The 22,002-nt window shown below is 44.2% G+C and overlaps 1 protein-coding gene across 1 annotated transcript in view; it reads left to right on the top strand.

Moving 5' to 3' along the window:
* Positions 1-22,002, top strand: part of DISC1 (DISC1 scaffold protein) — a gene marked incomplete at both ends in the record, with an annotated part of 352,917 nt that overhangs the window by 113,830 nt on the left and 217,085 nt on the right. The window contains 2 exons of the mRNA XM_079713831.1: positions 3,792-3,912; positions 12,531-12,757. Coding sequence (XP_079569957.1) covers positions 3,792-3,912; positions 12,531-12,757 — 348 coding nt within the window. The remainder of the gene's footprint in view (positions 1-3,791; positions 3,913-12,530; positions 12,758-22,002) is intronic.

The following is a 22,002-nucleotide window of genomic DNA, read 5'->3' as shown; positions in this document are numbered from 1 at the left end:
GCAAAGGCAACACCCTGGAGGGCCCCGGGCCCAGCGAGCCAGCTGCAGAGGAGGTGACCGGGTGGGTTCATCACAGGTGCACACTCTCAGGAAACACCTTCCCCCAGATGAGATTCATTCTTTTCTCAATATTACTGAACTCTGTACTCACAGAAGTCACGTGGTCCATGTTATCCCTGGCATGCAGTATTCTCTCTCCTGTGCAATTTGGATCTATACTGTTTTCAGTGGTGTAGGATCTTATTTTACAAATGGGTTTTATCCTTCTTTAAGTGATTGGTGGAAAAGACAAAAGTAGAAAGGCCAGGATTTTTCCAGCACTGGGAAGATGGGGGCCTGCATGAAACCCGGGACTGATAGTGTGGTCCTAGACACCCCGAGTCCCCGTGGGCACCGAGTGCTGTGCTAACATTCCAAACCACGTGTTTTTAATTCTTGCCCCTGAGGGATTTGCTCGTTTTCCATACTGATTAGTTTATAGCAAGGCTAATTTGCACTGACATTTGGGATTACACATTGGGGTTTATTAAAATAAAGGGAACAGCATTGTAGGAGGCAGAGGGAGCGTGGCTCTGAGGGCTGATGGGCTGAGATGGTAACCGGTCCCCGGCTTCATTCCTGAGCTGTCTTTTGTCCTGGGGCCACCACTCAGCCATCTATGCATGGCTTTCTCTACCCAGAGTCAAAGTCTGAGAGACACAGGAGTTTCGGTGAATCACAGGGGCTTTTTTTATGGATTAAGTAATGAATGTGTTTAACGATAATAAGGAGAATTCCCAGCTACCCACCTGTAGTTCCCCTGCAGCTCATTTTCAATTCTGTGTTGATTCCCTTCACTAACTCCCATCCCGACCCAGATGGTATCTATTTAGGAAATTCAGGAAACTCTTAATATTTGCATAAGCAGAGCAAATTGGGAAATAAATTAGTGTGAAGAAATGATCTAATGCAATCGAAAGCTGAATATAAACAGCTTCTGGATTTTTCTAGGCCATGGACTCATGAAGTCACTCGGTAAATATTTGCTAAGCCCTGCTCAGTGCTGGGCCCTGGGGACAGCAGCACGAGATGGGCTGAGGTTCGCCATCCAGAGCGAGAGGCTGGGTGGACAGGCTGAGACTCGGGGGCCCAAGGGAGGAGGTGGGTTCCATTCCCACAATAGCTGATGGTGGTTTCCTTCCAGGGACCCCCCCCACCCCGCCTTCTGATACATGGAAAGGTCCTCAGAAACATCTCATCTTTACTCTTCATTACAAAGGACGGTGTGTCCAGTGGACGTGAGCAAAGCGTTCAGTCTCCTGATGCCAACGTTGAGGTGGGGGGGAAGTGGCCAGCTCTCCGAGGACAGAGCCCGCTTATGGCCCCAGGGTGAGGGTGGGACCTGCACAGGGTAGGCACTCAGTGGCCATTTGTTGAATACATTTGATCCCGTAATTAGCCATATAGAGCCATAGAGGGAAGGCATCAGCATCACCATCATCCTCATTTTAAAAACGAGGGAGGTGAGGTTCAGAGAGGTTTGGTAAGTCCAAGGACACATGGCTAGAAAAAGGTGGAGTTAGGGCTCAAACCGTGGTCGTCTGCCTCCCTGAAGCTGTCACTCTCAGCTGACTGTGTTGAATCATGGGCAAGGGGACTTAGCCAGCAGGTGTGGGTGGCATGTGGCTAGAAGTCAGGAAGAAACAGGAGTTTATAATCTTGCTGAAGCCCTGACTGGTGTATGGTGTCCAGGGAAGGGCTGGAGAGCGGCAACAAGCCTCATGGCCCTTTGATGGACTCTTCACCCCTGCTTCTTGCTCTCTGTGTGACTCAGTGTTATGGAGGCAAACTTGTGTCTGCTTGCTCACACCCAGGAAAGCCAATCTACTGACACCAGGTTGGGGTGAAGAAAAGTGCAGTGTTTATTGCAGGCGCCAAGCAAGGAGTCCAGGCAGCTAGTGCTCAAAAGGCCCAAACTCCCTGATGGTTTTTAGGGAAAAGTTTATAAAGATGGGGTGAGGGAGGAGTGTTGTGGGGTGTGTGATCAGCTCGTGGACCTTCTTCTGATTGGTTGGTGGTGAGGTAACTGGGAGTCAACATCATCAACCTTCTGGTTCCAACCGGTCTGGGGTCTGTGTGCTTGTGAGCAGCATACAGTTAACTTCTTCTACCTGGTGAGGGTTTCAGTATCTGCCGAACAGCTCAAAGGACATGGCTCAGAATGTTATCTATAGCCCTTGAGGAGGAACAAAAGGTTTCTGACTTCTTTGTTTAATGGCTAAGCCATTATTATTTTGTCTTGCTTGAAAGTTTCCTTTCTTTCTGCATTTTCTTTTCTCCAGTTAAATTTATTCTTTGACTAAAGCTTTTCTACAGACAAAAGGCAGGCGGAGGACCTGGAGGGGGAGTCTTGCTCTGGGAAGGCCCCATAGGGTCCTGCTTGGTTACACCAGAGCAAGTTGCTCAGATCTCCCTGATGCTCTGTTTCTTCGTTGGCAACACTGATAACACCTGGCGTACAGTAAATTCTCAATTATACTGGATTATTTTGTTATTACCAGTTAAAATTTTTTATTACTACTACTACTCTTGTGATTTGCCTTTACGCACACAAAACAGAGAGCAACAAGTCTTAAAATAAGCTTCTAAATTGCGTGGTATGTTATATTAAGTAAGGAGCTTTTGAGATTATTGAGTCTGAATCTGTATCTGGCCCAGAAATTCAAGCAAGCCTCCCTTTTCTGTGGCCACTGTTTTCTAACTTAGAAAAGCTGAGGTGACATATTTTCTATCATTGTTTCTAAGACTATTAGGGCTGTTTCACTGTGGTGCTCAGTAGGCCCCCTTGTTAACGTAAGGGCCATGTTAAGATGTAGGAAGTGGGAGCATGGCTTCTACCTTTCCACTCCTGCAGTGAGTAAGTCTGAGCCCTGGGGGGAGCGTTTGTCCGTGGCCTTGGTTTATCCATCGCCTCTGCTCTGTGCAGGGGACAAGTCTTGTTTACTGCTGTAACTGCTTATAAATTGATTTGTCATCCTTTGATGAGAAACACCTGCAAGGCTCCTGCAACGGCAACTCACCAGCATAAGGTGGCAGCCTGGGCCACATCTTCACCAGCGTTGCTTCAACCAAATATATGCCAACTCTTGCGAGCATGGGAGAAAGAGCCAAACAGGTTTTTAGTGGGTTTTGACAGTCTTTTAGCAAACCTTTTCTGAGAATCTCTGACCCAAGCATCAGTCAACCCTCTTTGTCATCTCCACAGCCAAGATCAGCCCTGGAATTTTGCTCTGGGTGGTCCGGGCAGAGCTGTCCAATGATGTATAATGCAAACCACATACATGATTTTAAATGCTCTAGGAGCCACATTTTTAAAAAGTAAGAAAAAACAAGTAAAATTAATTTTAAAATATACTTAATTAACCCAGTATATCAAAAACATTGTCATCCCAACAGGTAATGAATGTAAATATCATTAATGAGCTATTTTGCACTCTTCATTTCATACTAAGTCTTTAAAATCTGGTGTGTATTTTACACTTTCAACGCAGATAGCCACATGCATAGCTACGGTGCTGGACAGTGCCCAGTCCAATTAAGCAAGGTGGCTCTGGGAAACAGCCAAAGCCCCGACAGGTTGTCATTAAAACAAAAACTTTCATTAGGGGCCTCATCCCTATGACCCTCCTAAGGATGAGAGCTGCTGGGGGCCACTTTGTGGACCTTCTTTCCGTTAACATTCTTGTAGATGTGAGGATTTCAGCTCATCCACATCTGTACCAATATGTATGTTTTGTTTTAAGAGATGGCAGTGACGACACCCAAGCCCAGCTCAGAACGGAGCCGAATATGTTGGAACCCACTGCTCAGGACAACCTGCCTGTGTCCATCACCAGGCGAGACTGGCTTCTCCAAGAAAAGCAGCAGTTACAGGTAAGCGGGTGAAGAATCTTCAAGAAATAAGACAGCATTTTTCTTATCCATTTGAGCCAAAGGCAGCAAAGTGGGTCTTTGCTTTGCTTGAGTGAAGCAATTAGAGTGTTGGCTGTCCACCTGGAAGCACAAGGTGGAGGGTGGTGACTAGGGGGCCTGTCGGGAGTCTCATTATAAATGAGGGGTTGAAAGCTTGGCGGTGTGTGTTCCTGTTTTTGCTATTCCTCATTACCTGTTGAATATGCTTTCCTTGTCTGCCAGGCCAGTTTGTCACCTCTTCTCATTTTGCCCTGAAGAAGGTTCTTTTAGAAGGCAGAAAAAAAATCTGAGCTGTGGCAATGCTTTCTGGAAATTGCTGTCAGGTTGGACTGTGAGTAGCACTTGTCAGGAGGCAGAGCTGTAAGTGTGGACTGGGCAAGGTGGGCGGGACTGGGAATGACTGGGGCATCGTGGGAGCTCCAGGTTGGCCCAGAGCAGTGGATGCAAGTTGGCCGAGAATCATCAGGGGCTAGAAATCTTGATGTAGCCCTGAGTTCCAGCCAGGAGGCAACCAGGAGTTCTGGAGGTCGACAGTGCCTCCCAGAGACAAGGAGCCCTGAAACTCTGTCCACACCTGCCTGAGCCTGGAGGCCTTGAGGCAGGAATGGGGAGCATTGACTTCTGGAAAGAGCAGAGGGCTTTAACACTGAGTCCAAGAGCTGGCTTAGGCTCCAAAGAGCTGAATGACCTTAGACAAATTAATGGGGCTCAGACATGTTACTGGAAGCCCTCCCGCTGCCCCAGCCTCATGCAGAGTGTTCTTATTATCTGAGTTTGCCCATCCAAGTCCATACAATAGCAAGGTGGCAAAGGGAAGCAAACATTGTCGCTATTTGAAAATATTCTCCAATAAACTGGCACTTTTTTTTTAATTGAAGAGACTGTCTTTTCTCCATTGTATATCCTTGCCCCCTTTGTTATAGATTAGTTGACCATAGGTGTGTGGGTTTATCTCTGTGCTTTCTATCCTGTTCCATTGGTCTATATTTCTGTTTTTGTGCCAGTACCATATTGTTTTGATTACCGTAGCTTTGTAGTGTAGTCTGAAGTCAGGGAGTCTGATTCCTCCAGCTCCATTTTTTTCCCTCAAGATTGCTTTGGCTATTCAGGGTCTCTTGTGTTTCCATACAAACTTTAAGATTTTTTGTTCTAGTTCTGTAAAAAATGCTGTTGATAGTTTGATAGGGATTGCATTGAATCTGTAGATTGCTTTGGGTAGTATAGTCATTTTCACAATATTGGTTCTTCCAATCCAAGAACATGGTATATCTCTCCATCTGTTTGTGTCATCTTTGATTTCTTTCATCAGTGTCTTATAGTTTTCTGTGTACAGGTCTTTTACCTCCTTAGGTAGGTTTATTCCTAGGTATTTTATTCTTTTTGTTACAATGGTGAATGGGATTGTTTCCTTAATTTCTCTTTCTGATCTTTCATTGTTAGTATATAGGAATGCAAGAGATTTCTGTGTATTAATTTTGTATCCTGCAACTTTACCAAATTCATTGATGAGCTCTAGTAGTTTTCTGGTGGCATCTTTAGAATTCTCTATGTATAGTATCATGTCATCTGCAAACAGTGAGAGTTTTACTTCTTCTTTTCCAATTTGTATTCCTTTTATTTCTTTTTCTTCTCTGATTGCCATGGCTAGGACTTCCAAAACTATGTTGAAGAATAATGGTGAAGGTGGACATCCTTGTTTTGTTCTTGATCTTAGAGGAAATGCTTTCAGTTTTTCAGCATTGAGAACGATGTTGGCTGTGGATTTGTCGTATATGGCCTTTATTATGTTGAGGTAGGTTCCCTCTATGCCCACTTTCTGGAGAGTTTTTATCATAAATGGGTGTTGAATTTTGTCAAAAGCTTTTTCTGCATCTATTGAGATGATCATATATAGTTTTTCTTCTTCAGTTTGTTAGTATGGTGTATCACATTGATTGATTTGCATATATTGAAGAATCCTTGAATCCCTGGGATAAATCCGACTTAATCGTGGTGTATGATCCTTTTAATGTGTTGTTGGATTCTGTTTGCTAGTATTTTGTTGAGGATTTTTGCATCTATATTCATCAGTGATATTGGTCTCTAATTTTCTTTTTTTGTAGTATCTTCGTCTGGCTTTGGTATCAGGGTGATGGTGGCCTTGTAGAATTAGTTTGGGACTGTTCCTTCCTCTGCAGTTTTTTGGAAGAGTTTGAGAAGGATGGGTGTTAGCTCTTCTCTAAATGTTTGATAGAATTCACCTGTGAAGCCATCTGGTCCTGGACTTTTCTTTGTTGGTAGATTTTTTTTTTTAAACATCTTTATTGGAGTATAATTGCTTTACAATGGTGTGTTAGTTTCTGCTCTATAACAAAGTGAATCAGCTATACAGATACATATACCCCCATATCTCCTCCCTCTTGCACCTCCCTCCCACCCTCCCTATCCCACCCCTCTAGGTGGTAACAAAGCACCGAGCTGATCTCCCTGTGCTATGCAGCTGCTTCCCACTAGCTATCTATTTTACATTTGGTAGTGTATATATGTCCATGCCACTCTCTTACTTCATCCCAGCATACCCTTCCCCCTCAAGTCCTCAATTCCATTCTCTATGTCTGCGTATTTATTCCTGTCCTGCCCCTAGGTTCTTCAGAACCATTTTCTTTTTATTCCATATATATGTGTTAGCATACGGTATTTGTTTTTCTCTTTCTGACTTACTTCAGTCTATATGACAGTCTCTAGGTCTATCCACCTCACTACAAATAACTCAATTTTGTTTCTTTTTATGGCTGAGTAATATTCCATTGTATATATGTGCCACAGCTTCTTTATCCATTCATCTGTCAATAGACACTTAGGTTGCTTCCATGTCCTGGCTATTGTAAATAGAGCTGCAATGAACATTGTGGTACATGACTCTTTTTGAGTTATGGTTTTCTCAGGGTATATGCCCAGTAGTGGGATTGCTGGGTCATATGGTAGTTCTATTTTTAGTTTTTTAAGGAACCTCCATACTGTTCTCCATAGTGGCTGTATCAATTTACATTCCCACCAACAGTGCAAGAGGGTTCCCTTTTCTCCACACTCTCTCCAGCATTTATTGTTGGTAGATTTTTTGATGGTGGCCATTCTGACTGGTGTGAGGTGATACCTCATTGTAGTTTTGATTTGCATTTCTCTAATGATTAATGATGTTGAGCATCCATTTATGTGTTTGTTGGCAATCTGTATATCTTCTTTGGAGAAATGTCTATTTAGGTCTTCTGCCCATTTTTGGGTTGGGTTGTTTGTTCTTTTGATATTGAGCTGCATGAGCTGCTTGTAAATTTTGCAGATTAATCCTTTGTCTGTTGCTTCATTTGCACATATTTTCTCCCATTCTGAGGGTTGTCTTCATCTTGTTTATGGTTTCCTTTGCTGTGCAAAAGCTTTTAAGTTTCATTAGGGCCCAGTTGTTTATTTTTGTTTTTATTTCCATTTCTCTAGGAGGTGGGTCAAAAAGGATCTTGATGTGTTTTATGTCATAGAGTGTTCTGCCTATGTTTTTTGGAAGCTTTTTAATCACAGTTTCAATTACACTACTTGTGATTGGGCTGTTCATATTTTCTATTTCTTCCTGGTTCAGTCTTGGCAGGTTATACCTTTCTAAGAATTTGTCCATTTTTTCCAGGTTGTCCATTTTATTGGCAAAGAGTTGCTTGTAGTAGTCCCTTATGATGCTTTGTATTTTTGCGGTGTCCATTGTAACTTCTCCTTTTTTATTTCTGATTCTATTGATTTGAGTCCTCTCCCTCTTTTTCTTGATGAGTCTGGCTAAAGGTTTATCAATCTTGTTTATCTTCCCAAAGAGCCAGCTTTTAGTTTTATTGATCTTTGCTATTGTTTTCTTTGTTTCTATTTCATTTATTTCTGCTCTGATCTTTATGGTTTCTTTCCTTCTACTAACTTTGGGTTTTGTTTGTTCTTCTTTCTCTAGTTCCTGTAGGTATAAGGTTAGATTGCTTATTTGAGATTTTTCTTGTTTCTTGAGATAGGCTTGTATTACTGCTTTTGCTGCATCCCATAGGTTTTGGATCTACATATTCCTGTCATTTGTCTCTAGGTGTTTTTTTTGTTTTTTTTGTTTTTTTTTGCGGTACATGGGCCTCTCACTGTTGTGGCCTCTCCCGTTGCAGAGCACAGGCTCCAGACGTGCAGGCTCAGTGGCCATGGCTCATGGGCCCAGCCACTCCGCTGCATGTGGGATCTTCCCAGACCAGGGCAGGAACCCGTGCCCCCTGCATTAGCAGGTGGACTCTCAACCACTGCGCCACCAGGGAAGCCCTCTAGGTATTTTTTGATTTCCTCTTTGATTTCTTCAGCGATCTCTTGGTTATTTAGTAACGTATTGTTTAGCCTCCATGTGTTTGTGTTTTTACAGTTTTTTCCCCCTGTAATTGGTTCCTAATCTCATAGCGTTGTGGTCGGAAAAGATGCTTGATATGATTTCAATTTTCTTAAATTTACTAAGGCTTTATTTGTGACCCAAGATGTGATCTAACCTGGAGGATGTTCCATGTACACTTGAGAAGAAAGTGTAATCTGCTGTTTTCACATGGAATGTCTTATAAATATCAATTAAATCTATCTGGTCTATTGTGTCACTTAAAGCTTGTGTTTCCTTATTCATTTTCTGTCTGGATGATCTGTCCATTGGTGTAAGTGAGGTGTTAAAGTCCCCCACTATTATTGTGTTACTGTTGATTTCCTGTTTTTATAGCTGTTAGCATTTGCATTATGTATTGAGGTGCTCTGTGTTGGGTGCATATATATTTATAATTGTTATATCTTCTTCTTGGATTGATTCCTCGATCATTATGTAGTGTCCTTCCTTGTCTCTTGTAACATTCTTTATTTTAAAGTCTATTTTATCTGATATGAGTATTGCTATTCCAGCTTTCTTTTGATTTCCATTTGCGTGGAATATCTTTTTCCATCCCCTCACTTTCAGTCTGTATGTGTCCCTAGGTCTGAAGTGGGTCTCTTGTAGACAGCATATATATGGGTCTTGTTTTTGTATCCATTCAGCAAGCCTGTGTCTTTTGGTTGGAGCATTTAATCCATTCATATTTAAGGTAATTATCAATATGTATGTTCCTATTACCATTTTCTTAATTGTTTTGTGTTTGTTTTTGTAGGTTCTTTTCTTCTCTTGTGTTTCCCACTTAGAGAAGTTCCTTTATCATTTGCTGTAGAGCTGGTTTGGTGGTGCTGAACTCTCTTAGCTTTTGCTTGTCTATAAAGCTTTTGATTTCTCTGTTGAATGTGAATGAGATCCTTGCCAGGTAGAGTAATCTTGGTTGCAGGTTCTTCCCTTTCATCACTTTAAATATATCATGCCACTCCCTTCTGGCTTGTAGAGTTTCTGCTGAGAAATCAGCTGTTAACCTTATGGGAGTCCCCTTGTATGTTATTTGTCCTTTTTCCCTTGTTGCTTTTAATAACTTTTCTTTGTCTTTAATTTTTGTCAGTTTGATTATTATGTGTCTTGCTGTGTTTCTCCTTGGATTTATCCTGCCTGGGACTCTCTGCACTTCCTGGACTTGGGTGGCTATTTCCTTTCCCATGTTAGGGAAGTTTTCGACTATAATCTCTTAAAATATTTTCTTGGGTCCTTTCTCTCTCTCTTCTCCTTCTGGGACCCCTATAATGCGAATGTTGGTGCATTTAATGTTGTCCCAGAGGTCTCTTAGGCTGTCTTCATTTCTTTTCATTCTTTTTTCTTTATTCTGTTCCGTGGCAGTGAATTCCATCATTCTGTCTTCCAGGTCACTTATCCGTTCTTCTGCCTCAGTTATTCTGCTATTGATTTCTTCTAGTGTATTTTTCATTTCAGTTATTGTATTGTTCCTCTCTGTTTGTTTGTTCTTTAATTCTTCTGGGTGTTTGTTCTTTCATTCTTCTAGGTCTTTGTTAAACATTTCTTGCATCTTCTCGATCTTTGCCTCCGTTCTTTTTCCGAGGTCCTGGATCATCTTCACTATCATTATTCTGAATTCTTTTTCTGGAAGAATTCTATTTCCACTTCATTTAGTTGTTTTTCTGGGGTTTTATCTTGTTCCTAAATCTGGTACATAGTCCTCTGCCTTTTCATTTTGTCTATCTTTCTGTAAATGTGGTTTTCATTACATAGGCTGCAGGATTGTATTTCTTCTTGCTTCTACTATCTGCCCTCTGGTGGATGAAAACCTGGCACTTTCATATTCAGTGGGCATCACTGCAGGGTTCACGTAGCTGAAAGTGTGAAGTCTGGTTTTTGGTTCTGAACAATATTCACCAGTTGAAGGTCTCCCCAATTCCTGATGACGTCAGAGTGTACAGAACATGCTTAGTGTTTGGAGGGAGAATTCGTGGCAGAACTCTCGGGGAAGGTGGATATTCATTTATTCAGCAGGAATTTTTGAGTGCCTATGACATGCCAGGTACTGTTTGCAATGCTCAGGGTTCCTGTGGAGTTTATGTCCTAGTGGGGGTGGGAGTGGGGAGATAGACAAGAAATGACGAACGTAATAAAAGCCTAAATTCTATGTTGTAGGGTGGTAAGAGCTACAGTGCATGGAGCAGAGTGTTGGGGTAGGGGAGTCTACTCACTGAGAAGGGAGATTGAAGCGAACTCTTGATGGAAGAGGGGGAGGGGCCTTGCAGAAATCTCCAGTAAGAACATTCCCCATGGAGGGGACAGTCACTCGAAGGCTGCAGTGGGAGTGTGCCCCATGCGTTCAAAGGGTAGCCAGGAGGCCAGGGTTGCGGAGAACAGCAGAGGAGAAGGTCAGTGATGAGAGGGCCTTTGCAGGGCCTTGTGAGGTCTTGGGCTCTTCTCTGACTGGATTGGGAGCCATGGGGGGTTTTTAAGCAGTGAAGTTATGTAATTGACCGCAATTTAGTGAGTCACTTTGACATCTATGTGAGAATAGGGTGGAGGGCCACTTTGGAAAACAGGATGGTGGTTCTTTAAAAAATTAAAAGTAAAATTACCATGTGATTCAGCAATTTCTCTTCTGGGTATAAGCCCCAAAAGAACTGAAAGCAGAGACTCAAAGACCTCTCCATAGCAGCATTATTCACAACAGTCAAAAGGTGGAAGCAACCCAAGGGTCCATCGACAGATGAATGGATAAACAAAATGTGGTGTATACATACAATGCAGTATCATTCAGCCTTTAAAAGGAAGAAAATTCTGAAAGGTGCTACAGCATGGATGAAACTTGAGGACATTATACTAAGTGAAATGAGCCAGCCTCAAAAAGACAAATATTGTATACGAGGTCCCCAGAAGAGTTAGATTCTAGAGACAGAAAGCAGAATGATGACCACCAGGCCTGGAGGCAGGGGGAATGATGGGGTCAGTGTTTAATGGGGACAGGATTTCAGTTTTGTGGGATGCAAAGAGCTCTGGAGATGGATTGTGGTGATGGTTGTACAACAATATGAATATACTTAATGCCACTGAATTACACTTAGAAATGGTTGAGATGGTACATTTTATGTTACCTGTATTTTACCACAGTTAAAAAAAAACCAAAACAAACAGAAAAGAAAAGAATAGGAGATGGGAATTCAAAGGTTGGAAGTAGGGAGGTGAAATGGGAGACAGTGTCAGTAATACCATAATCTTGGACCAGTGGGATACACACTATTGTTTTCTTAGGGTGTCTTGGGTGGATCTTCAGTACCTCTTGCTGTGTCTCCTTCCTCCCCTACTGGAAGAGGGGTCAGTGGGTAGAGCTGTGGGTGATCTGTACCTTGAGGCTAAGAGGACGTGAGTGAGAGATGGGGGGACAGCCAGGGTTAGAGCTATACTCTTATCAGCTGGAAACCAGTGCATGGAACCTGGGAGTATGTTAATTAAAAGAGTCTTGTTTTAGATTCAGAATCCTATGGTCAGTGAGATGATTAGCTGCCATAACACTGTATGCAAAGCGGGCATTCAATTACCTGCTGCTTGTTTTATCCATTGACCTCAAGATTGGACAATACTCGATTCTTTGGATTTTGGTTTGTTGTATTAGTGGAAGTTAAATTTATTTACTCTTTCTATGAACCTAGACAGCAGAGTGCTATCTGCGGTATGTCATTGTTCTCGCAATCCTGTAGACTTAAGAGGCTATGATTTCTAATCTTTCTCTATATGGTAAATTTGCATGTTTGGGGACAGACCAGCCAAGCCTCGTTTGCTTTTCTGGTCTTGGGTCGTGTTACCTGCTTACTGGTGTCTCTAGTCCATGAAGTTTGTTGCCCTGTGTTCTAGCTCTGTCACCTGAAATGAAGTAAGTCGTTTATATATTTGCTGGCTTCTTCCAAGTCAAATTCTTGGCTCGCCACCCGGAGTTATTTCATGCTTGGGAGGGAATGTTTCTCCTTATGCCAACTTATCAGAAATACAAAGCTGGCATGATTTTTCCAGTTCAGCAAACCTCCAAAAATCTGCCTGCTTCAGAAGGGCAACTTCACGGCTCTCATGCATATGGCGGACTCTCATGGAAAGAACTCATTCTCAGCAGCGCAGTCTGCCACGAGCAGGGGGAATTTACAAAATCTGCTCTCTCTATTCTCTACAGAAAGAAATCGAAGCCCTCCAAGCCAGGATGTCTGTGCTGGACGCAAAAGATCAACAGCTGAGAAGGGAAATAGAAGAGCAGGAGTGGGTCCTCCCGTGGCAGGGCTGCGACCTCATGGGAGGGCTGTCCCTGGGCGAGTTGCAGGAGGTCAGCAAGACCTTGCAGGACACCCTGGCCTTGGCTGAGCAGATTCCCGTCTGTGCAGAGCCACCCGAAACCATCAGGAGGTACTGGTGATTTCCTAACTGATTTTGGATCGCTCATCTCATTGATCTGTTTATGGGATTGATTTTGTCGCTGTCCCGCATATAAAAATTATTTTCCAAGCAGTTCTTTGTTTTTTCAAGGGAAGCATTGTTGATATTTTGAGTGGCAAAATTCTTCATGGTGTGGGGCAGTCCTGCACATCGCAGGATATTTTACACCCTGGCTACCCAACCCACTAAATACCACTATTCCTCTCCATTCTGATATGGACCTTTCCCATTTCCAAATGCCCCAGGGGTGTCTTCCTTCCCTTTTGAGATCCACTGGAGCTCAATTGGTTGGAGATTTGGATGCCAACCTTTGCTGAGGATGATCAGCTGGAGACAGGAGAGGCTAGTGAGCTGTGAGAGAGGAGACCCAATCAATGGCCTGGAAGAATGAGTTATTATTCATGGCACTAACATTTACTGAGTCTTACTATGTGCCAGGCACTGTGCTAAGCTTTACTCTATGCGTTGCTTCTATTATTATACCCATTTCACAGAGGAGGACAAGAGAGTTTAAGAAGGTCAAATAATTTGCCCGAAGTCTCAATTAATAAGAGCAAAACTGATACTTAAATTCCTGTTCATTACGTCAAAGCCTAGTCTCTCTCTTTTTTTTTTTTAGTTTTACTTTTTACTTTCTAATTTCTTTTTTTTAATATCTTTATTGGAGTATAATTGCTTTACAGTGGTGTTAGTTTCTGCTTTATAACAAAGTGAATCAGTTATACATATACATATGTTCCCATATCTCTTCCCTCTTGCGTCTCCCTCCCTCCCATAGCCTAGTTTCTTATCCACTTGCTATAGAGGGAAAACCTTCCTTGTGTTCTGCGTCGTGGGAGACCCAAGAGATACACATGGACCTCTTGCCTTTGGGGAGGTCATAACCTTATATGGCGAAAGACAGAACCCACCCTTACTCATGTTAGACAGAAAGTGAGCCGTGCCTGGATGAACACGCAGGTGTGGTGAGGCCTGCAGGTGTGGCGGGTGTAGAGCAGGGAGGGGGATGAAAGTTCTGCCTGGTTATTACACTGCAGAAAATACTTAAGAAAACGTCACCCCCTGTAGCGGTTGAGAATATGGACTCTACCATCTGATTACCTCACTCAACCACTTATTAGCTGGAACCACTTATTATTGGGGGAGGGATGGGCTGTTATGAGGATGCACTGAGTTAATACATATAAAGCTCGTATAACGGTGCCTGGGTGGCAGCAAGTGCTTTACCATGCTTACTGCCTGTCATTTTTATCACGGGGATTTCAGTCTTCTGAAGCCTTCTAACTGCCTTCCAAATGTGTTTCAGACTATTCAGCGAGTAACTGTCCCCTCTCACACGTGTACCACACCCGATCCAGCCCATCGAAGCTGGATGCTTGTCCAGGGAGCTGCTCATGGTGTCCTCCCCTCCCCTCCCAGCCCTGATATTTCCCTGCAGAACTCTAACCCTGGGCTCATGCCCATGGAGAGGGGGAAGAGATGTGTGTTGTTGCCAGATTTCAGCCAAAAGAAACGCACCATCAAGTCTGCCTGTGCTCTTTCTCCTTCACTTTCGCCTGTGTCCTTACGGTATAGCCTTGGCCTCTAGGGATCTTTCCTACTCCTGCTTCCCTTGTCTCTCCTATGGAAGTCATGCTACACACACAGACGCACACATATACACACATGCACACGCATACACACATGCACATGCATACACATACACACATGCACACATACATATACAAATGCACACACATACACACATGCACACACACGATAATACACATTATGTATCATATGTAATTATACATATGATGTATGCATTATATTAGACAGATATATATATGGAATATGTGTAATATATAAGATGAAATATACATGTACATTTATTTTTATGTTTATAAAAGCACACATTTATACATGAAGCTTAAAGTGAGCCTTTTTTGGTTCCGCCATCCAGATGTGTCCTACTTATTTCTCCTTTTGCTTTGAACAGTGCAGAGGTTTGTCTCACTCCTGTCATCTCTCTCACAAGCACTTTGAGGGGAACAAGGAGGACGTGCTGAGCTTAGAGCCCACTGCAGTATTTCACAAAGCCTCTGTGCTTTTTTTGTTTGTTTGTTTGTTTTTGCGGTGTGTGTGGGCCTCTCACTGTTGTGGCCTCTCCCGTTGCGGACCACATGCTCCAGACACGCAGGCTCAGCGGCCATGGCTCACGGGCTCAGCCGCTCCATGGCATGTGGGATCTTCCCGGACCAGGGCACGAACCCATGTCCCCCGCATCGGCAGGCGGACTCTCAACCATTGTGCCACCAGGGAAGCCCAAGCCTCTGTGTTTTGAGCTGAACTCCAGGGCAACATCCCTGCAGGTGTGCCCTGTCCCCATACAGAGACACACAGGTGGCAGGGTGCCTGCTTTCTCACTTACTAATTCATGGCATGCAGAGCAGCCCGGCGTGGTGGGCAGGCTCTTCTTGTTATTCTCATTTAACAGTTGAGGAAATAAGAACTCAGAAAATCTCCTGGGGATGCAGCTAGTAAGAGACCTAACTTAGATAGTTTCCGCTTAGAGATCTCTTAGTCTAAAACAAAGAGCTCCAGAGTGTGGCAGCTGATGGAGCTGGGCCCCTGAAGTCAGATCTTACCATTTCTAGGCTGTTATTCTGCCCATGTGCTCCAGCCTGCCTTTTCATCAGGATGAGATGCAGACGAAATAAAGGTGTGACTTTTGCCGAGTCATCCAGTGCTCTAATCAACTGAACAGACTCTTGAAAGACCTTTCAAGCTTTGTGGCAATCTGATTCTATGACGCTCTTAGGGAAATCCGATGTAAGAATGGCTGTTGAACACTCCTCGGGGAGGACCCATCATCCCCGAATCCACCTGTGCCCACGGAAGTTACAGAGTTCAGGTCAGGAGCAGGCTCTCACTTTTTTTTTTTTTTTTTTTTTTTTGCGGTACACGGGCCTCTGACTGCTGTGGCCTCTCCCGTTGCGGAGCACAGGCTCCGGATGCGCAGGCTCAGCGGCCATGGCTCACGGGCCTAGCCGCTCTGCGGCACGTGGGATCTTCCCAGACCAGGGCACGAACCCGTGTCCCCTGCATCGGCAGGTGGACTCTCAACCACTGTGCCACCAGGGAAGCCCCAGGCTCTCACTTTTTGTGCTGATCTGCCTGCAGGGACACCTGGGCATCTCAGTGACCTGAACCCACGAGGGCTCAGTGTAGGAGGGAGTCTTAGGAAAAGAAGGACTATAACAGTTGCATGGAAAGGGTGGGAGGGAAAATTCCAGGGTGATTGAAAACAAAAAGCAACACGGGCAATTCAATGGCTAGCTCATAGTGTGACCTTCCACCTGTGCTGAGGACCCTCGCTGTGAGAGCACCGCCAGCACTGAGTGGGGTTTCATGTTGCTGGAGAGGGACCACCCTGAGGCATCCTCGTCATCTGGGGGACCCTGCAGGAGCTGACCCTTGGCATCTCCTTTATTTACTTGGTGGTGCAGGGGGCGCCTCCCAGGTGCAGGTTTTGTCTGGTCAGCTTCCTCTCTTCCACCCGGAGGAGGGAGGCATCATGCTGTTCCCCGCCATAGATATCAAATGGGAAAACCATCATTGTTATGTGTGCTTTCCATAAGAAGGAAGGCACGCTTTTGCCAAGCTGACAGGCTGTGCTACTCACTCCTAGAAATGGAGCATTTGAAAGAAGCCGATGTGGTTTTATTGGCCAACAGATCAGAGATTGCTTGGCCTAGTATCTTAACTAATTGTATCACAGTTTTTGCTATGAGGGATTGGTGTTCTTTTAGAATGATATCCCACAGGTGCCCCAGCTAGAAGAATGCATCTTATCTGCATCAGTAGCCGTCTTTGTTTGTTGTGAGAGTACAGTGGACCCCTGAATAATGTGAGGATTAATCCCCGTGTAATTCAAAGCTGGCGCTCTGGATCCGTGGTTCCTTTGCATACCAGAATTCAAGCAACCACTGACTGTGTAGTATTTACTACTGAAAAATATCTGCATATAAGTGGATTCTTGCAGTTCAGACCTGTGTTGTTCAAGGGTCAACTGTAGTTTCTTCTCAGGCCAGATGAAGAGATCCAGACAAATTGTGAAACAGGAACATCTTGGTCTTATAAAGAGAGGTTACAGAAATCTGGAGAAACAGACCATTCGACATCCTATCATTCTCATCATCCATGAAGACTTTTCACAGAGGCCAGCTAGAAACTCATGGTGCTGTCTGGGGAGGAGCCGATTTTGGCTGATTCCACAGTGTTCAGGTTCAACGGGGAGGCTATGCTGCTTTCCCTGGATAAGCCGCACATTGCGCTTGAGAAGGAGCTTCCTGAGGGCACTTGGCGTTTGTGAGTGACTCACTGGTGGAGACTGCTTGTGTGGGCACCTTCCTTTCAGACTGTAGCTTGTGGGGAATCCTTGGGCCGCTGCCGTTCAAGAAGGGCTGGAAGTAGAAGGGCACCTGTTGGGGACCAGAGAACCGACGGCTTTTTATTTGGATATTTTAATAGAAATCAAAGCAGCAGTTTCAATTTTCTGACATCTGTGTTTCGGATCAAATGTTTTAGCAGGCTGGAATGAAAGAGCTGCCTTCCCAGACATCAGAGCTCCCTCTTTTTTTTTTTGCGGTACGCGGGCCTCTCACTGTTGTGGCCTCTCCCGTTGTGGAGCACAGGCTCCGGATGCGCAGGCTCAGCGGCCATGGCTCACGGGCCCAGCCACTCCGCGGCATGTGGGAACTTCCCGGACCGGGGCACGAACCCGTGTCCCCTGCATCGGCAGGCGGACTCTCAACCACTGCGCCACCAGGGAAGCCCGAGAGCTGCCTTTTGATAGAGCCAGAGAGAATGGTTGTCTTCCAGTGAATAAGAGGAGAACTTTCTTAAGTACCTGGGTATCAGGAACTCTGCAATATGGAAGCTTACAGGGCAGGGACGTGTGAAAGACAGAAGCCACTCAAAAGATGTATGTTGTACGTTAGTTGGACTTTCCTTCATCCCTGGGATTCCAGTCCCTCAGCTTTAGAACAAACTCCTTGTTTCCTCCTGCAAGTCTTCCTCCGATGGGAGAGGTCTAGAAGGATGGGTTTCTCTAGTGAGCCTGATCCTCCCCTACGGAAACCCATCCTTCCCCCTCTCTGTAGTGGGATTAGGGTGTGGGGTAGGGGAGGGGAAGAATCGGGACACAGGGAGGGAGGAGGTGACTGTTTCTGGGGTTTTCCCGGACGGCGTGCCTGCATTCGGGGTGTGAGTGTCCATCTGTTTATTTCTATAAGTAGAGGAGGGTCGTGATTTGCAGCTCATCTGCCTCGAGGGCCATCAGCTCTGCCCCTCTTGGTGGTCTGAGTGCCTTGAACATCAGTGGGGACAGGGCCAACTGCAACCCTGGCTGACCGTAAAGCCAGGTAGGAACAATCAGAGTAGCAACAACAGATCTGAGTGAGGGCTGCGGACAATACTTTCCAACATTCTTCGGAGACGCTTGGCTGGTTTGTATTAGTCTGTGGTTGAGTTCATTCCTCAGCTCCTGGAATTTTTCATGCTTTGCCTGAAATGTGTTGTGGCAGCTCATGGATGAATTGTCTCTCGTTGTACATTTGGAAGAAACATGTCACATCTCTTTACAAGCCGTTGGCACAAACTGCAAAACAAACTGAAGCCCTGGTTACGGCCAGGCTGGCCAGACCTCGGTGGGCGCATCTGAGCTGGGGAAGGGTGGTGGTAGAGAGCCGGGCCTGCTCTCTGGTCCCCATTGCTTAACCGCTCAGGGCCCCCCCCCCGGCGAGGCTGGCCGACTCTTGGAGGTGCTCCGGCCTCCCCATGACACCTGCCCTCAGCCCACGATGAGCAGCCAGGCTGATGTCACGGCTCTTTTCAAGTGAGATCTAAAATAATGAAATTCAGCAGTTCACAATTGACTGGAAAAAAATCAATAGTCCGACTTTCCCCTCAGATACGTATCTTATTAGAGTGAAAAGACAGTGAAACAGCAAGGCCTGAATCGGAAAACAGACTCCGGGACCCGGGAGGAGCGAGGCAGATTCTCAGTGGGTGTGTGCAGGGGGACAACTGTGTGTGTCCCAGTGATGAGCCCAGGGGATGCTGCCAAACTGGGACAATTTAGAGACTTCCAAAGAAACGCCCGTGGTCTCCAAGCTGCTTCTCCACTTGCTGTGATTGTGTTCTTCAGTCTCTACTGCTGGTCTTTGCTTTTCTTCCTTCTCTGCCTTTGTCCTTCTTCACCTGGTTGGTTTGTCAGGAACAATGGCTTGATGAGACCAAGAGCATGAGGGCTCATCTGGAGGAGAAGGACCGCTTTGTGCTGCTAAAAGTGCTAGATGAGATTCTGACTTTTCTTTATTTTTAAAGCAGATACATTGCTTTACCCAGGAATTCCTGAGGCAGACATATCTTTGCCCAGAGAGCCAATGCAGTGAGTTTGGAGTATATAAGGAGCGTGAGACTGACGTTTCTTGCAGGAAGGCTTCCTTGATTAGACGGCATCCTCAGTGTTCAGGACAACTCTTATATTTATCATGTCGTCTTTCTTATTTTGATTGGTAATAATAATAACACATTAATTTAAATGTCACCATTGTTTACAAAATGCTCATTTTTGCTCACAACCCTGTAAGGTATATTGGGCAATATATTGGTTTTTGCAATATATATTTTTTAACATCTTTATTGGAGTATGATTGCTTTACAATGGTGTGTTAATTTCTGCTGTATAAAAAAGTGAATCAGCTATACGTATACTTATATCCTCACATCCCCTCCCTCTTGCTTCTCCCTCCCACCCTCCCTATCCCACCCCTCTAGGTGGTCACAAAGCACCGAGCTGATCTCCCTGTGCTATGTGGCTGCTTCCCAATAGCTATCTGTTTTACATTTGGTAGTGTATATATGTCCATGCCAGTCTCTCTCTTCGTCCCAGCTTACCCTTCCCCCTCCCCGTGTCCTCAAGTCCATTCTCCATGTCTGCGTCTTTATTCCTGTCCTGCCCCTAGTTTCTTCAGAACCATTTTTTTTTAGATTCCATATATATGTGTTAGTATACAGTGTTTGTTTTTCTCTCTCTGACTTACTTCACTCTGTATGACAGATTCTAGGTCCGTCCACCTCACTACAAATAACTCAATTTCGTTTCTTTTTATGGCTGAGTAATATTCCATTGTATATATGTGCCACATCTTCTTTATCCATTCATCTGTCGATGGGCATTTAGGTTGCTTCCATGTCCTGGCTGTTGTAAATAGTGCTTCAGTGAACATTGTGGTACATGACTCTTTTTGAATTATGGTTTTCTCTGGGTATATGCCCAGTAGTGGGATTGCTGGGTCATATGGTAGTTCTATTTTTAGTTTTTTAAGGAACCTCCATACTGTTCTCCATAGTGACTGTCAATTTACATTCCCACCAACAGTGCAGAGGGTTCCCTTTTCTCCACACCCTCTCCAGCATTTATTGTTGGTAGATTTTTTGATAATGGCCATTCTGACTGGTGTGAGGTGATACCTAATTGGAATTTTGATATGCATTTCTCTAATGATTAGTGATGTTGAGCATCCTTTCATATGTTTGTTGGCAATCTGTATATCTTCTTTGGAGAAATGTCTATTTAGGTCTTCCGCCCATTTTGGATTGGGTTGTTTGTTTATTTGATATTGAGCTGCATGAGCTGCTTGTATATTTTGGATATTAATCCTTTGTCAGTTGCTTCATTTGCAAATACTTTCTCCCATTCTGAGGGTTGTCTTTTCATTCTGTTTATGGTTTCCTTTGCTGTGCAAAAGCTTTTAAGTTTTAAGTTTCATTAGGTCCCATTTGTTTATTTTTGTTTTTATTTCCATTTCTCTAGGAGGTGGGTCAAAGGGATCTTGCTGTGACTTATGTCATAGAGTGTTCTGCCTATGTTTTCCTCTAAGAGTTTTATAGTATCTGGCCTTACCTTTAGGTCTTTAATCCATTTTGAGTTTATTTTTGTGTATGGTGTTAGAGAGTGTTCTAATTTCATTCTTTTACATGTAGCTATCCAGTTTTCCCAGCACCACTTATTGAAGAGGCTGTCTTTTCTCCATTGTATATTCTTGCCTTCTTTATCAAAGATAAGGTGACCATATGTGCGTGGGTTTATCTCTGGGCTTTCTATCCTGTTCCATTTATCTGTGTTTCTGTTTTTGTGCCAGTACCATACTATCTTGATTACTGTAGCTTTGTAGTATAGTCTGAAGTCAGGGAGCCTGATTCCTCCAGCTCTGTTTTTCTTTCTCAAGATTGCTTTGGCTATTCGGGGTCCTTTGTGTTTCCATACAAATTGTGCAACTTTTTGTTCTAGTTCTGTGAAAAATGCCATTGGTAGTTTGATAGGGATTGCACTGAATCTGTAGATTGCTTTGGGTAGTATAGTCATTTTCACAATGTTGATTCTTCCAATCCAAGAACATGGTATATCTCTCCATCTGTTTGTATCATCTTTAATTTCTTTCATCAGTATCTTATAGTTTTCTGCAAACAGGTCTTTTGTCTCCTCAGGTAGGTTTATTCCTAGGTATTATATTCTTTTTGTTGCAATGGTAAATGGGAGTGTTTCCTTAATTTCTCTTTCAGATTTTTCATTATTAGTGTATAGGAATGCAAGAGACTTCTGTGCATTAATTTTGTATCCTTTTGCAGTATATTTTGCAGAGGAGGCTGCCAAGGGTCCAGATTCACACAGCAGTAGTGTCCTGACATCTTTGATCACTTTTGGAAATGGGGCAGGGAGAGAAAAGTTTAACACGGATGGCCTGGGAGAGAGTGGGGCTTGGAGCCAAGTGCCTATGCAAGCAATGGAAAGGCAATGGAAAGGTGTGCAGCTTTGGAAAGGGCAGAGCATGGGTCAGGGGTCCAAGCAAAAGAGAACACTGCCATTCTAGGCCAGTGAGTTCTCTCTATGCCCCATGGATCTCCTGGTGGCCCCTGAAAGGGATCGGAGCAAACGGGTCTCTAAACACGGGCAACCCCGGGAGACCATCAGGCAACTGGCTCGGGTCAGAGAGGTGGGTAGCAGTTCCAAAGACAGGAGAGCAGAAGAGGAATTGCCAGAGGAGAGGACCAGCCAGCGCCAGAGGAACAGGAAGTCTTGCTTATAAATGAAGGTGTGAACTAGGTGATGCTGGAGGTCTCTTCTGCATTTATCAATAGAACACTTTGCACATTCAGATTTTGTGAAA

The sequence above is a fragment of the Hyperoodon ampullatus genome, assembly GCF_949752795.1.
Source record: "Hyperoodon ampullatus genome assembly, chromosome: 1".
NCBI classification, from domain to species: Eukaryota; Metazoa; Chordata; class Mammalia; order Artiodactyla; family Ziphiidae; genus Hyperoodon; species Hyperoodon ampullatus.
This window is presented reverse-complemented; position numbering and strand designations above follow the sequence as displayed.